General features: G+C 31.6%; 2 protein-coding genes across 2 annotated transcripts; one reads left to right on the forward strand and one right to left on the reverse strand.

Moving 5' to 3' along the window:
• Nucleotides 1-1423: 1423 nt before the first annotated feature.
• Nucleotides 1424-7485, forward strand: LOC104114909 (MADS-box protein JOINTLESS). The gene is made up of 8 exons (XM_009625455.4): nt 1424-1755; nt 4433-4511; nt 4894-4958; nt 5051-5150; nt 5266-5307; nt 5625-5666; nt 6253-6440; nt 7221-7485. Exons 1-8 carry the CDS (start codon nt 1574-1576, stop codon nt 7237-7239), a joined length of 717 nt encoding a protein of 238 aa, XP_009623750.1. The 5' UTR covers nt 1424-1573; the 3' UTR covers nt 7240-7485.
• A 1833-nt stretch (nt 7486-9318) lies between these two features.
• LOC104114910 (very-long-chain (3R)-3-hydroxyacyl-CoA dehydratase PASTICCINO 2A-like) lies at nt 9319-14001 on the reverse strand. The gene is made up of 9 exons (XM_009625456.4): nt 13723-14001; nt 13517-13628; nt 12130-12148; nt 11942-12030; nt 11816-11869; nt 10965-11035; nt 10740-10821; nt 9697-9793; nt 9319-9563 (listed from the first exon to the last, which is right to left on the reverse strand). The coding sequence occupies exons 1-9, from the start codon at nt 13791-13793 to the stop codon at nt 9493-9495; spliced, it is 666 nt and encodes a 221-aa protein (XP_009623751.1). The 5' UTR covers nt 13794-14001; the 3' UTR covers nt 9319-9492.
• Between the last annotated feature and the right edge of the window lie 1350 nt (nt 14002-15351).

Consider the following 15351-nt stretch of genomic DNA (forward strand, 5'->3'; position numbering starts at 1 on the left):
GCCAAATACAAATTATTGTTCAAAAGTACTTTTTAGAGTGATTAGTCAAATACAAACTTTTTCTTTTCAAAAGTAATTTTTTAAAAAAGCACTTCTCAAAATAATTTGATATGCTAATATTTTTTCATTGATTGGTGACTCTTTTCCCCCAACAGTTCTTTTTTAAGTTTCCAAAAAACAAACCATAAACCCAAAGCACTATAACCAATGACCCAACCAAACACCCTGACAAAACAGACTAAGTTAAAAAAAGCATTTAATTCTTTACAGCCTATCCCTATCTTTCCTAATTTCTTTTTCTTCTCTCTCATTACCTGGAACTGAAATACCAAAATCAATGGCCAAATAAGGACTGTTTTTGCTATATCCAAAGCTTCTGATCTCTCTCTAGGGTTTTTGTTCTCTTACTCCCTCTTAATTTTGGCAAAAAACATACTGCCAGCTTTCTCAAAAGCTTTAGTTCCCCCCTAAGTAATTTGTCTTTTTTTTTTTATTAAAAACTTGTTACTTAATTTTATTTTTATGAATGGTTATATACAATTATCTTTTAGTTAATTTGATAATGCTGTTAGTATATATAGAAGTTTGACTCGTAGAAAATGAGTTTTAATTCTACATAGTGATAGTGTAAGAAAATATTAACATACAATCAGGTTATCTAAAAGGCGATTACAGATTACGTTCGTTTTATAAAAAAATGAGATTAATAATTTTAAAAATAAAATAGATTATTTTACACTGCCAGTGTATATATAGATTAATAGCCTGTTTGACCAAGCTTTTCAAGAGGCCAAAAATACTTTTTTTTTCTTCTCAAAAGCATTTTTTACCCTAACTTGAGGTGTTTGGCCAAGTTTTTTTGGGAAAAAAAATGCTTTTGGGAAGAAGCAGAAGCATTAAGCAGAAAAAAATAGTTTCTTCCCCAAAACAGAAGCAGAAGCAGTTTTAACTTTTTTTTTTACCAAAAATACCCTTAACAAAATATAGTATATACCAAAATAGCCGTTACACCTAATATTTAGGATATTAATGTATAAATATTTCTTATTATTTTTAGGATAGCTTTCTAATATATAGTAACTTTAGGGGTGAATGATTTTATATTTGTTGAATGATTTTTAATATATTTAACTTATATTAAAAGAATTAAGTAATTTTAAATTTTATTTTCATATTTTACTTAAATTAATTAATTTTCGTAATTTGATACTTAAAAGCACTTTATGAAAAGTTTGATCAAACATAAATTATTGCTCAAAAGTACTTTTGAGATGAATTAGTCAATCACAAACTATTCTCTCCAAAAATCATTATTTTTTTTCAAAAACACATTTCAAAATAAGGTGTCCAACTTTTTCTATACACAATCTCTATAATTAGAAAGCCTTGTCCATCTCTCATCCCCCTCTATAATTTAGGTCACAACTCACAACTCCCACATATAGACTTCTTACCCACAAACATCTTTCTTTGTATTCTGGTTTATTCTGTGTTCCCTCTTAATTCCCTCTCTCTTGACTCTCTTTCTGTCTATTTTTGGAAAGAAAACCAAGAATAGCAATAATTAACAACTATGGCTAGAGAGAAAATTCAGATCAAGAAAATTGATAACTCAACAGCAAGGCAAGTAACTTTCTCAAAGAGAAGAAGAGGGCTTTTTAAGAAAGCTGAAGAACTTTCTGTTCTTTGTGATGCTGATGTTGCTCTCATTATTTTCTCATCTACTGGAAAACTCTTTGAGTATTCAAGCTCCGGGTATATATATCTTTTGCTTTATTTTTTTTTAAAACTTAATTTGGTGAAAGAATGAAACTGTGTTGGGATTTCAAAGTAATATATTAATGTTAATCAAAGCTTATAAGTGACCAATTGTGAAAATGTTTTTTACTCGATCTGCACAAAATTTAAACTCTTTTGAAATATTATCAACTAGCTAAGAAACCCACCTCAAGAAACTTCCCATTTTGTGCTATTGGCTCTTTTTTGAGCTAATAATAAAGGGAAAAGATTATTTTTTCGTTGAATAAAATAGGATTTCTTTTACTTTATTTGGTGAAAGAATGAAACATTTTGTTGGGATTTCAAAAGAGTGTCTTTAGTTATGCTTAATGGACTGAAAGGAATATATCATTGATCAGAACATAGCTCCAAGAATTATGATTTAACTTATATATTTCGATAATATAAGTTTAATATGTGACAACAGTTTAGTTACCATTTTTATTAAATTACATATTTACATTGATAATGCACATAACTTAAATCCTTTCAATATTATCAGCTAGCCAAAAAGAATCCACCTCAAGAAACTTTCATTTAGTGCTATTGACTCTTTTTTGAGCTTATAATTAATGGAAAATCTGAGATTTTTGTCTAATAAGATAGGAATATTGGAAGTTTCTTCAGAAAAATACCAAAGGACAAGGACCAATAAATATTACTCCATTCGTTTGAATCTATTTGGCCGGCACATAACTTGGAGAAAAAAAGAAAGACTTTTAAATTTGTGGCGTGAAATGAGACATATATATTATGCATGTCTATAAATTATTGCATAAAGCTAAATAATTTTCAAATATAAAAATAAGTCATTTTTGTTTGGCACAGACTAAAAATGAAAGTAAATAAGTTCAAATAAATTGAAACGAGGAAGAAAATAAAATAATGAAGATAAAAAGAAAATAAAATAAATTATAACTCACACTCAAACATAAACACAAACATAAACACAAAATGAGTGATGTAGTAAGTAGTGAGTAGTTGAGAGGTATGTGATAATTTTATTTTTAGTAACTCAACTTGCAGTGGGCTATAAGCAAAAACGAATAAAACCTGGATCTTGTTTTCGAAAGGGCCACCATATCTTATCTGTTTCAGAAAGGCAATATCTTGTCTAAATATAAAATAAGCTTATCATATACTAAACTATTTATGGTGAATAGGACAAACCTCTTTTCTCTCGGATAAATAAAAAAGCATATTTTAGGAATATTATGCTTTGCCATTTGGATTATAGTAAGGTATTGGCAAAAAGGAGCAAATTTGATGAGCTCTTGGTTCCCATAGCTACTATATGATGCAAGTCTATTTACCTTTTACTTTCCTATTTTGGTTGCTATTTTCTTTGACTTTGAGGTTATTCTATAGTTTATATATTAAACCTTATGGAAACATGCAATTGATTGTAACTCTAGACAAATTTAATTTGTGTTACAAACAAAAACTTGGTATTTAAATGAAGAAGGGACAAACTCATTAACTCTCAGAGATTCTCGATTATAAAAAATAAAAAACCTCTAGTAATACCTAGCAAAAAATGTATGAAATTTAGATATAGCTTAGCAAGTCTTTACTAGAATGGTTGCCTCACCATGATAAAAGGTGGTGTGTTGAAGTCTAGGATGTTAATGTAGAGTAGGGGTGTTCGTAAAAACTCGAAAAACCAAACTAATTAAATTGATAAAAATAAAACGATACTCTTTTGGTTTGGTTTAGTTTAGTTTTGGTTTTGAATTTAAAAAATCGACCAAATTTGGTTTAGTTTGGTTTGATTTGGTTATGATTTCAATCAAAAAATAACTGGAAAAAACAAACCAAACCGACTATAGAAGTAGCTAGTAAAACCTTGTATGTTAATCAAACAACCCCCAAGTTAACTAGTTAGCTGAAGTGGTAATCTCTACTATAAGTTACTTCTAATAAAGTTCACTTGTTAGAGCATTATAAATCCAGAATTTACTATTGTAGACTTCAATAAGTTGTAGCTTTATTTCACGTTCTACGTACGATTACGGGTAGGACTTCATTTTGCTGTGAGGCTTGATTTTTTCTTGAAGCTACTCGTACGTGTTTAATATCATAACTACGACCAGTTGGGGTAATGTTATGCAATATAGATATTAGATATTGTGGTTAACTTTATGAAATTGTGAAAAATAAGAAAAGAGAAACTTACTACTATAATGTATCATTATTAGAGGAATACGAAATTAAGAAGAGTTGGAACATTATACAACTTGATTATTGTTTGCGTGCATTCTTTATATTAAATTCAATCTTTACATATAACTGAAAATTGATTTAGGGTCTAGATCAGGGGCGGAGCTAGTGCGTAAGACGTAAGATACAATTTCGATCAAATCCAGTAACTTTGCATCAAATTTTATACTTTGTCTTAAGAAATTCATTTAATATGTATATATATTATTAATTTAAAATGTAACTTATAATATTTTTGAGCCGTATTATGAAGTCACAACCTCACATGCGGTTAACTCATTTATGTCTTGGATTAATCAACTACGCCTCAATCACAACCTAATTGTGGTTCCCTATGTCCTATTCAGCATTCAGGGAATTTATCATATGATTATACTATTTTTACTTTGGTCGCAATCTGATGAAATCTTATAATTTCTTTTGTTTCGAAAAGCATGAAGGAAATTCTTGAGAGGCGTGATTTGCATTCAAAGAATTTGGAAAAATTGGACCAACCATCACTTGAGCTGCAAGTAAGTTTCTTTGTCCATTATAGCTTATGTTGCACGAACTCTCCAAAATGATGCAGCATCCGTGTCGCATCCTCCAAAAATACATTATTTTTGGAGGATCAGACGCGTCCTGCAATATTTTCGGAGAGTTCGAGCAACATATATTCTAGCAAGCATTTTATTAAATGGTTTCTTAAAGAGTGAGAAGGGAAGCCTTAGAGCAATATTAGTAAAGTTGTCTGTTTGAATCGTAGAAGCAACTGCTAATATTTGCATTATGGTAGGTTGTCCACATTACACCCCTTAGGCTATGGCCTTTTCCGGAACCTGCGTGAATGCGGGATACTTTGTGTACCAAATTGCTCTTTCTTCTCTTCTTAAAGAGTGAATGTATTGTTTGCAGCTAGTAGAGAACAGCAATTACTCCAAACTAAGCAAGGAAATATCTGAGAAAAGTCATCGATTAAGGTATTAATTCGGACTTCTCTATATAATACTTGGCATTTTCATCTAAGAAAAGTTGATCCACAAAAAATTTAGTGTCCTCTACTAATTAACAGGCAAATGAGGGGAGAAGAACTCCAAGGATTAAGTATTGAAGAGTTACAGCAGTTGGAGAGGTCTCTGGAAGCTGGATTGACCCGCGTCATAGAGAGAAAGGTCAGTCTAAATTCACGTAACTGTCTGTGTATATAAGTTAAATCCGTCGAATTATACAGATGATCATGGTTTTTTTTAGTTATCTTACGTGCTACTTGCTTTGTTAATTTGTCAGGGTGATAAAATAATGAGAGAGATCAACCAGCTTCAACAAAAGGTCTGGAACTGAATTACATACTTCAACTTTTGTTGAACTTGTCAATGTATATATACCTATAATCCAACTTTTTTAGGGACATTCTTTGTAGTTATTATTTAAGTGACAGTAATAGTGTAAAAATTCGTTTATATTATATGTACTATAAGTCTATATAGAATGTCCCTAAAAAAGTTGGATTATTTAAGTGACAGTAATAGTGTAAAAATTCATTTATATTATATGTACTATAAGTTTATATAGAAAGTTAAAACTCTTTAATTTTCATTATTTCACTTGTTTTTCGTCAAAGGTACTGATATTGTGAAAAACCACAGGGCATGCAACTAATGGAAGAGAATGAAATATTGAAGCAACAGGTTTGTTTTCTCAAACACCTGCATTTGCGTTTTTATCGTAAAAACGTAAAGATAAGTTAAATACAGAAACATGCACGTGCTTTTTCTAATAATGGCCACTGAAAAATCTGATGAGACCACTCCAAATCCACTGAATTCTGGAGTTAATTCAATCAACTAATTAAGTAGAAGCGGATTCAAATTTTTTATATGGGTTCTGGATCATATATAATCCATTTTGTTTACTTGGTTCTAGGTAGACTATGTATACATATTAAATTTTAAAGTTACTAGGTTCTGCCGAACCCGTAACTATAATGATAGTTTCGCCCATGGAAGATAGGTTGCTCGCACTCTTCGGTAATTTTGTATCGTTATAGAAACCTCTGAGAGCAACCTATGTTCCAGGAGCGAAACTATACCTCCTGCCAAATCTGTAATTATAACGATTTTGTGATTTGCCCCACGCGTGAAGAGAACCTCCTTAAGTATTGCATTCTTAGAGGATCTGATATAAGTTCAATTACTTTTTTGAAAAATTCGAGCAACGTAGCATGAAACCAAGTATATATATTAATTTTTGCTAATAAATTAAATGTGTGTGAAGGTGATGGAAATATCTAATAATGGATACCAAAACCCAGCAGCAGCAGCAGAATTACTAATAGCAGTTGAATCAGAAAATGGGTTTATAAATGAGGAAGGTCAATCATCTGAATCTGTTACTAATGCATGTAACTCTACTGGTCCTCCTCCTCAAGATGATGACAGTTCTGATACTTCTCTCAAGTTGGGGTTAGTTTTTCTTATCTCACTCGTTATCATTTTTCTTTTTAATAAAATTTATCTAAAAAATTACAGAGTAAATTAAAACAATAAAGTTATACTTAAAATATTATTGGGAAGATGCGATTGTGGAAAGGAGAAAGAAAAAATAAGCTAGCTGATTTTATTAATTATCGGTATAAATTAATCAATTACTATAACATGTTACTTATTGTCTTTTTTTGCATTTTGGTTGTACGTCTACTATAGGCTTTTTATACATTGATTTTGTCAAAAACCCGACACACATTCATTCATCGGAGGCAAGATTTAGTGGGCGTTTGAACATAAAAAATGTGAAATTCTGGAAAAAAGGTTTTAAAAAAAAATCTTGGTATTTGGAAATTGGAATTGTATAAGGACATGAATATAAATTGGAGTTATTTTTGAATTTGTGAGTGATTTGGAGTGAAAATTATGAATTTTTTTACTTTAAGTTGGTTTTGAAATTTTCATGCCAAACATTGACTTTGAAAAAAAATATTAAAAAAATCCGAAAAAAGTGAATTTTTTTAATGACTAAACGGGTCCTTAGAGTGTTAAGAGGAAGTTTAATTGGATCTGTCATATTCCAACATAAACCATAAATATATGTGGAAAACATTTTTAAAAAAGTAGTAAACACCCCCTTATAAAAAGAAATTAACCCCATAATTTTTAAGGAATTCAGAATCTTGAATTCATAACTTTTTGTCGTTTTTAAGTTGTTCTTACCTTCCATCTGGTTTTATTTTTTCTTTTATATGGCAGGCTGCCTTACTCAGGTTGAAGGGAAGAGCAAAAGTCAGATTACAATTAAAAGCAAAGATGTGACTATTTTTTGTATCTGTTAACTACTAATATGGTGGAATGTAAAAGGCTAACCCCAAGAATTTCAGATTCATGTTTGGCTAATGGTTCTTGAAAGCATAGAAAGTTGGTGTTTTCCTATGTAATTCGTCTCTTTTTCTTGTATTATAATATGTATCTAACTTAGCATTAAAATCTATGATTAACTTGGCAACTAATTGTAATATTGTAAGGTCTTAATTATTGGCTATTTAAGTTAGTCACATCTTTTGTGCCATGAATTATTATAACAATTATGTTTAAAATGGTTATGAGTTTGCTAAATTCAATCTCCACTTTAACTTAATTTAGTAGCAGAAGGTCTACTTTTTCTAACAGTAGCTAAGTCCAGAGCAATAATCAGGGTGAAGTGCACCAATAGTAACTTTTAAGTCCGTATAATGTATTTAAAGATTAGTCAATTCACCCAAATTTCAGGATTAAGAGCCCGTTTGGACATAAGAATTTTTTTTCTTTTTTCCAAAAAAAAAATCACTTTTTCCGAAATCAGCGTTTGTTCATAAAATTTCTAATTTTCGCTGAAGACACATTTTGAAAAATTTCGAAAATTGAAAAAATTTCAAAAAGCTGTTTTTCAAAATTTTCACTCAAATCACTCACAAAATTTAAAAAACAACCCAAAATTATATTCATGTCCACTCACAAAATTTAAAAAACAACCCAAAATTATATTCATGTCCAAACACAATTCTAAATTTTAAATACCATTTTTACTTGAAAAATTTTTCCCCCTATTTTGGACTTTTACAATTCTCATGTCTAAATGCCCATTAAGTATCTTAAATTTGAAAATTCAGGACTTAGTGTCCTAAATTTTTGAGCTGCTAATTTGAAATTCAGGACTAAGTGTCATGAATTTCTGAACAACTAATTTAAAATTTAGGACATAAGAGTCGAATTTCTGTATACAATTTTCGAACTTTAGGACACGATGTCCTGAAGTTTGAATTTTGAGGTTTAAACTCTAGGACGTTGTGTCTTAAAGTTTGAGCGAAATTGACTAATCTTTAAAATATTGTAAATTGTAGATATATTTTAAATATCGTGCTTAAAAGTGGCTACGAGGTGTCATTTCCACCAATAATTACTTTGTCATATTGAGATTCATTTTGTCATTTCACGTCTTTTACCAACCTAACAGAAATTTTGAAAAGAAAATGCAGTGAAATTGATGTCAAAAATTTATTTATTTGCATCAAGCTTTCGAGGGCTCATTCAAGGCTTACTCGAAAACTTACTCAATAGAAAATAAGAACTTAGGAAAAAAGAGAGATTGAACTTCAGTTAATATGGTTTCTTCAGCTACTGCCGATATAGAATAAGTTTTTCATTCGTTTCGTTTTTGTTTTATGTAAATCTCTTTTACTGATAGAGTTATATTTCTTTCGTTTCATTTTATGTGAACCTTTTCGAAAAATGAGGATCAAACTGACTAACTTTCGATGTAAATTTGTCAAACTTCTTGAAATAAAAATTATATACTATTTAGAAACTAAATAATAACTGTTGTAAGTCACAATAGTCAACTATTTAAAATACAGACAACAACAACAACAACATACCCAGTCTTATCCAACACCGTGGGGTAAAATACAGAAAACATAATAAAAGAAAACGTTATTTGATCCCAAATAGTAATAAGTTAACATAAATTGAAACAAATGGAGTATATAGAAGGAGCAAAATAAACCTAGCCCTATACTTAATATATATATATATATATGCTTTACTTTGATATTTAATCTGACCTCTTTGTTAATTGAAGTATCTGATATATTATAACCTGGACTATAGTTTTCTAAATTTAGTACTTGTTGAGAACATTTCAATCTTCTACTTACATTATAAGAGTCGAAGGTCTTTCGGAAACCACCTCTCTACTCCCTCGGGGTAGGGGTAAGGTCTGCGTACACACTACCCTACCCAAACCCCACTAGTGAGATTTCACTAGGTCGTTGTTGTTGTTGTACTTACATTATAAGCCCTTTACTCTGAGAAATGATCAAGAGATCTTTATTTTTGAAGTTTCTGATAATTTTTAGTTATTCTGAACAGTCTAATGGAACAGAAAAAATAGGTGGAAAGTTTCCAATGGATCAGAAAAACATCAAAAATTACATCACTTCTGCCCAAATAGAATTCCAAGAAGCTGAATTTAGACAAATAATAAAGCCTATTCCTTTTTTGATTTAGAGAGTGCTTTCTTTCTCTGCCCAAGCATGTATCTGTAGAGGTGAGGACATCCTGCATTTCGCAACATCATTTTATCAATTCACAGCTTTTAACAACCTAATATTTTTTTTGTAAAGATATAGTAAACTCGACGAATAAAGAGACAAAGCGACATATGTCGTAAGAAAAATGACAAGGTTCTTGCCTGGAACATAGATGGCAAGGCAAACAAGTGCTGCATAGTAGTAACCGAAAGAGAAATTCCATTTGTTCGGCATCCTAACAGCATACTTTCCAGATTCCTAGAAAAATAGTTTGATCAGAAGATGTAGCAAGTATGCAAACTAAATCAAAAGCACAGACAAGGAACAAATATTCAACCAAAACTGCCCAATAAACTTGAGTTAAGATTGACGGAATTGTCAGCAGAGAGCACCTTTGGGCCATAACGAGCGCTGAATATCACAAAGTCCCGTTTCTTACTTTAAAAAGAATATCTAAGATAGCTACTTAATACTTCAAGCATCACGATAACGTGCAAGAAGTGTCTCATCCACGATTAGCCTAAACTAGTCCTATACATCTTTGCAAGAACAGAACTAATACAAATTTTGGTATGTTAATCAGTTTAGCACATAATGGTCTCGAAATGTGCCCTTACGTGTTCTGGAAAGGCTTAGAGAAAGTAAAACAATGTCACAAGTATGTATTTCTAATAGAAACTTCAAATTCCAATATAAGTTCAATAAAACTCTGCAATTAGAAGGGGAACCTTGGCGTAACTGGTAAAGTTGATGTCATGTGACCAGGAGGTCACGGGTTCGAGCCGTAGAAACAGTCTCTTGCAGAAATGCAGGGTAAGGCTGCGTACAATATACCCTTGTGGTCCGGCCCTTCCCCGGACCCCGTACATAGCTGGAGCTTAGTGCACTGGGCTGCCCTTACAGCTCTGCAATTAGAAATCTCTACATAGAACATAATTGGTGGTTTGGTACTATCACCCAGCATCATTTTTCATAAACTTGTGTAAGTGTCATTTGTCACTTATTGACGAAATAGAAAATATCAACGGAGGAAAAGCTCTTCATCAACTCTTCAGCAACTAATTAGATAGAAAGAAGCTCTTTAAATTTTTCTCATTATTGCTTGCTCGATAAATTGATAGATATATGCTCTTATCTATGGCTAATCTAATTCGCATTGATGAGTGAAAAAGATTTTTTTTTTTGAAAAAGAGGATCTTTGTACCTTCATGTAAGGCAGGGCATTATATATTAAACCAACTTCACTTGTGATGCCTGTAGGGTACAACAACAAGAAGGTACTATACCTGCAGCAAGAAAATCAGACTTATTACGAACACGCTAGAAACGGTATCTGTCCATTATTATAAAGGTGGCAAAATGGGTTAAAATCCAATGTGTTACACATCATCCACACTAGTTTATGCTGGCAAAAGTTAAATGGTTATACCTTAGCCACAAGAGCCAGGAAGGTGCAGAACCAAATGCCTCCTTTGTACCAAAAAATGAATATCGAATAATCTGAAGTTGAGTATGAGGATAACACCACTATAAATAATACTATTTTGACCATGAACTAGCACCAATATCAAAACATTATTTTCACAATGAATATTAACAGTTAAACAGTCATGAACTGGCATGTTTAGTAACATATTTGTCCCTCAGTTGGGGAGACAAGTTAGTGGAATGAAAGGGATGCACGAGGAGAATAATGATACAATATCACTTTACGACGTGATCAAACAATAGCATAAATTTGTTCTTATTGCTCTAACAAATTATAAAGTAATAATGACGCTTAAGTCAACCCTATGGGATTCTAAGCTTACAGTATGGAGTAAGACTCTTCCTTAAGTGAGATAATTTGCATCATGAATGTTTGGTTGTGAAGAGAGTGAACAGACAGGTGTTGTGTTGAGAGTAAAGAGATTGTTCAAAAATGTATTCTCTAAATAAAAGTTTGAACATACTTTTCTGCTATTTTGAGCAAGATTCTTTGACCTTTAACTGCAAATGGAACAAAAAGGTTCTACATTGAAACGACTGTCACTTGGCACTGCCATCAGCCTTCTGTCGCCCAATATTCTTTTTCTCCCCCAAATAAAGGAAATAAAGTCTTGTAACATACATACTAGGTAAGAGAACTGATATTTAATTTTGTTTTCTTCTTCCAATGGTGAATTGATTTTTAAGCTATTGCATGAACTATTTGTCTGAGAACTTGAAATCTCAAGTTACTACAAAGAGATATCTCAAACATGGACACAATTTGATGGCGTATGGATAAGCAAGGCTCACCTCTGTTATGGACCAGCTAATCGCTAGAGAACTAACAAGTAGATGAGTCCGGATCTGTAATCCGCAAGCCAGTCATTAGTAAAGAAGCTCCATAATGCCATAGTAATAGCCAAGGAATATACTAACCTCGGGGAAACTCCACAAAATTCCCCAGGTTACATATAATCTTGAACTTATCTGTGGCAGAGTTGCCGATATTGGAGATCTTACCAAACCTGTTTGACCATGAGGGAAAAGATAAAGGGGTTATTTTATTAGAAAATCTTTTACGTAAACACAGAATACAAAAAAGGCTTCAGATTAAGTAAACATACCTACTAGACTATGAAGTATCTGCCCGCAATTTATATGGGAAACACAATCAAATGTTAGGCTTCTTTCAACATTTGCATCTCGTGATAAACAATAATTATAATACAACAGTAACAACAACAAGATCATCATCGTCGTCAAGAAAACATTTCACTGTTTCCTGCAACACTTATTCACGTCAAATTCCATTACCCCAAAAAATAAATCCTTGTAAGAGAACATGATGGAACTACCACCCCAACTATGTGTCAAATATACACAAGTGACTCTTGGTTATGGATTTTCCCAAACACCAATACTAGCTCCAATTGACAAAAATATTTTATTTGAAATTATGGTCACAAAGGATGTGATTCCCAGTGTCTTTGGCCTGGTTAAGGCTGAGGAGCCAAAATCTCGAGGTATGAGTTCAATTCTGATGCAGCAAAATAAAATGAAGAATGCAGTTAGCCGAGATGTATGGAAATGCAGGACTGCAGCAGACATAAGGTCTATTAGAGGCAGTTATCTAATGCTAGTGAACTAAAGAGTGTTTACCAAGTTAGTTTGAGAAGTTACATGATAACTGAGCTTATAAATACTCGTATTTGAAATTGAACCCATTTACAACCAATCAGTTACAGAATACACTAGTTCTTTTCTCTATCTATTTTCTCCATAACATTCTGGCTCTTCTTCTTTGAAGCTTCCTTCCCTTATCGAACCACGAAAATTCTCAAGACTAATTAGCTGGTTCCTGGAATTTTGGCATCATTCTCTTTTAATAAAGGATTATCTTTATATTATAAAGGGCTTCTGAAATGTAGATAACTTAATTTTTATTTGGGATTACTAGTGACTTTTTAACTCAGCAGGACAATAGGCTGTACTCCCAAAACTTGTTCTAAAATTTAGTCAATTGAATCAATAAGACGGATCTTCTATTGCCATCCTCTAATTCTAACATAGCATTCTATCCTGCATCCATAATTATCATACCTCTTAAGGTTTGTTGCGTTGATTGTATTGGAACAATTAATAGGGCATCCCGGTAAAAGGCCGGACCACATTGGGTCTTATGTAAGCAACCTTGCCTCTTGCAGAAATGCAAGAGGCTGTTTCAATACAATCAATCCCAGCATAAAATCCCACATAAGATAACACAGTGTTTGGTTGGCCGCATAAGAAAACATAATTGCCCCACGGTGTTTGATTGGCGGTACTGAATAATACGTGAACTAAGTTATGCATTAATCTATGTATTATTTTACGGGGGATAAAATGCCGGAATAAGAATAACATACATTTCATTATTAGTCCCCGCACAGACAATCCCTGCATTACAATTCCACATAAATAGCAACCTTACTTAGTGCTATAATCACAATAGAAACGTAGCCTCAAACTTACCTCCAAAAAGGCAGCAGTTTGAGCAAAAAGCAGAGGCTTCTCAACAGCATCATAGACATGTTCATGCCCAGATTCTTTCAGAGTTTTCACACCAAAATAAAACACTTGAAACCTGAACATCAATAACCCAAAATTCATCACCCAAAAAAAAAAAAACGAAAAAATGTGGAAATCCAACAAGAATTCCAAAAGGGTATTCAAATTACCATCCAAAAAAGACAATCCAATTGTAAATTATGAGATATACACGCCTTAGACCTGTTAAAACGCCAGCCATTGATAAACTCAAGAAATGATCAAAATTGCACTGTAAACTCTTCAGAGTTGTTCTATAACCAAAGAATCGAAAAGGGTATTTGAAGAATTAGTCTTAACGCATAATTAAGCTGCGTAGGTGGGTAAATTACCCACCTACGATTCGGTTTCGGCCGCATTCATATGCTGACTCTATGAGTATAGCTCAAAGTTTTAGTGCAACTCTTTAACTGATTTCAAATCAGAGAATACAAATAGTAATGCGGTGTACATAATGACGTCGTAATGTGATGGAATCAGACAATCAGTTGTTATAATTTATTCATAGAGAATTTATTGGCTTTTCTCAATTTTGTTTTGCGATAATAACTATGCAATTAAAAAAAAAACTAGTCAATTATTTCTTTATTTATGTTATACAGTGAGGGCATAATTCTTTTTTACATCATTAATATAATTTTGTAGGTTATAACTTTTAACAAGTTGTTACTTTATTTTTACTAGTTATCACTCTATTTTTCAGGTTACTATATCAATCTTGATATTAAAATTATATTTTGTTGTATGTCAACTTAACTTGATAGTCTAAAAAATATTCACATGATACAAAGGACATAAACTCGTTTTAGAGAAATTAAAATTATTTGTTACTTCTAGATTTGACAAATTTTTAGTATTAATTAGACAGTACTTCTATATTTATTATTCTTTTATGTATTTATTTGAATTGGTATATGTTAGCTATCCTGGTGAGCTCCAAACTTGTACAATATGTGTCTTTTTGTTAATTTGTAAGTTATATATATTGAAACAGTTATGTATTGGATATTCTAGAGTTGCTTTGTGACTACACAACTGATCTTGTTTCTATTGATTAAGTATGTTGGATGTTGAGAATTTACGTTTTCACATTGATCGTAATTAATTTTGAATGTGATACTCCCTCTGGTCCATAATAAGTAACCATTTTACCTTTTTATTTTGGTCCAAAATAAGTATTTATTTACATAATTAAGAAGGAATTAATTTTATTTTTTCTAAATTTCCCTTATTTACATATTCCAATGTGTCAAGGTAACAATTAATTAAGGTTAATTATTTAATGAATATATTTTTTTTTCTCTAGGAATTCGTATTTCTTTAATGGGTATGCCAAAGGTAAAATGGTGTGAACCGGAGGGAGTATAAGTATACGTAAATGATTGCGAGTTAATTTGTGTTGAGATTGTCTTTAATACAAGTGATATGGATTGAGTTGTTTAGTGAAGTTAAGTAGTTAACTCACTTCTTAAGCAAGTGCAAATTTTTAGACTTGAATTGCTTGAAGGTCGTTATTAAAACGAAAAGATTAGTTTTACTTAATGCGAGGATAATTAATATTAATGTATTTTATCAAATAACGAGTTGTGATCCCTTGTAGTTTACGTAAAAGTGGGAATAATTATTAAAGTTATCAACTATCATCACTTATATGAGTTTAATTAATGGAGTTTGTAACTTGTGCATGTTCTCTCATGTAGTAGTACTTATTTACATTTTGGACAAATACTTAATATTCCCCCGGACCACTTTAATTGGTT

Source organism: Nicotiana tomentosiformis, chromosome 5 (assembly GCF_000390325.3).
Source record: "Nicotiana tomentosiformis chromosome 5, ASM39032v3, whole genome shotgun sequence".
Classification (NCBI taxonomy): Eukaryota; Viridiplantae; Streptophyta; class Magnoliopsida; order Solanales; family Solanaceae; genus Nicotiana; species Nicotiana tomentosiformis.

What these genes read in the sequence shown, in the direction of transcription:
- LOC104114909 (XM_009625455.4), top strand. Translation starts at nt 1,574, where the DNA reads ATGGCTAGAGAGAAAATTCAGATCAAGAAAATTGATAACTCAACAGCA. An exon ending in CCCGCGTCATAGAGAGAAAG is followed by an intron (nt 5,151 to 5,265) that starts GTCAGTCTAAAT and finishes TTAATTTGTCAG; the next exon opens with GGTGATAAAATAATGAGAGA. An exon ending in TCAACCAGCTTCAACAAAAG is followed by an intron (nt 5,308 to 5,624) that starts GTCTGGAACTGA and finishes GAAAAACCACAG; the next exon opens with GGCATGCAACTAATGGAAGA.
- LOC104114910 (XM_009625456.4), bottom strand. Translation starts at nt 13,793, where the DNA reads ATGGCTGGCGTTTTAACAGGTCTAAGGCGTGTATATCTCATAATTTAC. An exon ending in TGGATTGTCTTTTTTGGATG is followed by an intron (nt 13,629 to 13,722) that starts GTAATTTGAATA and finishes ATTGATGTTCAG; the next exon opens with GTTTCAAGTGTTTTATTTTG. An exon ending in TTTTGTGGAGTTTCCCCGAG is followed by an intron (nt 11,870 to 11,941) that starts GTTAGTATATTC and finishes TGCGGATTACAG; the next exon opens with ATCCGGACTCATCTACTTGT.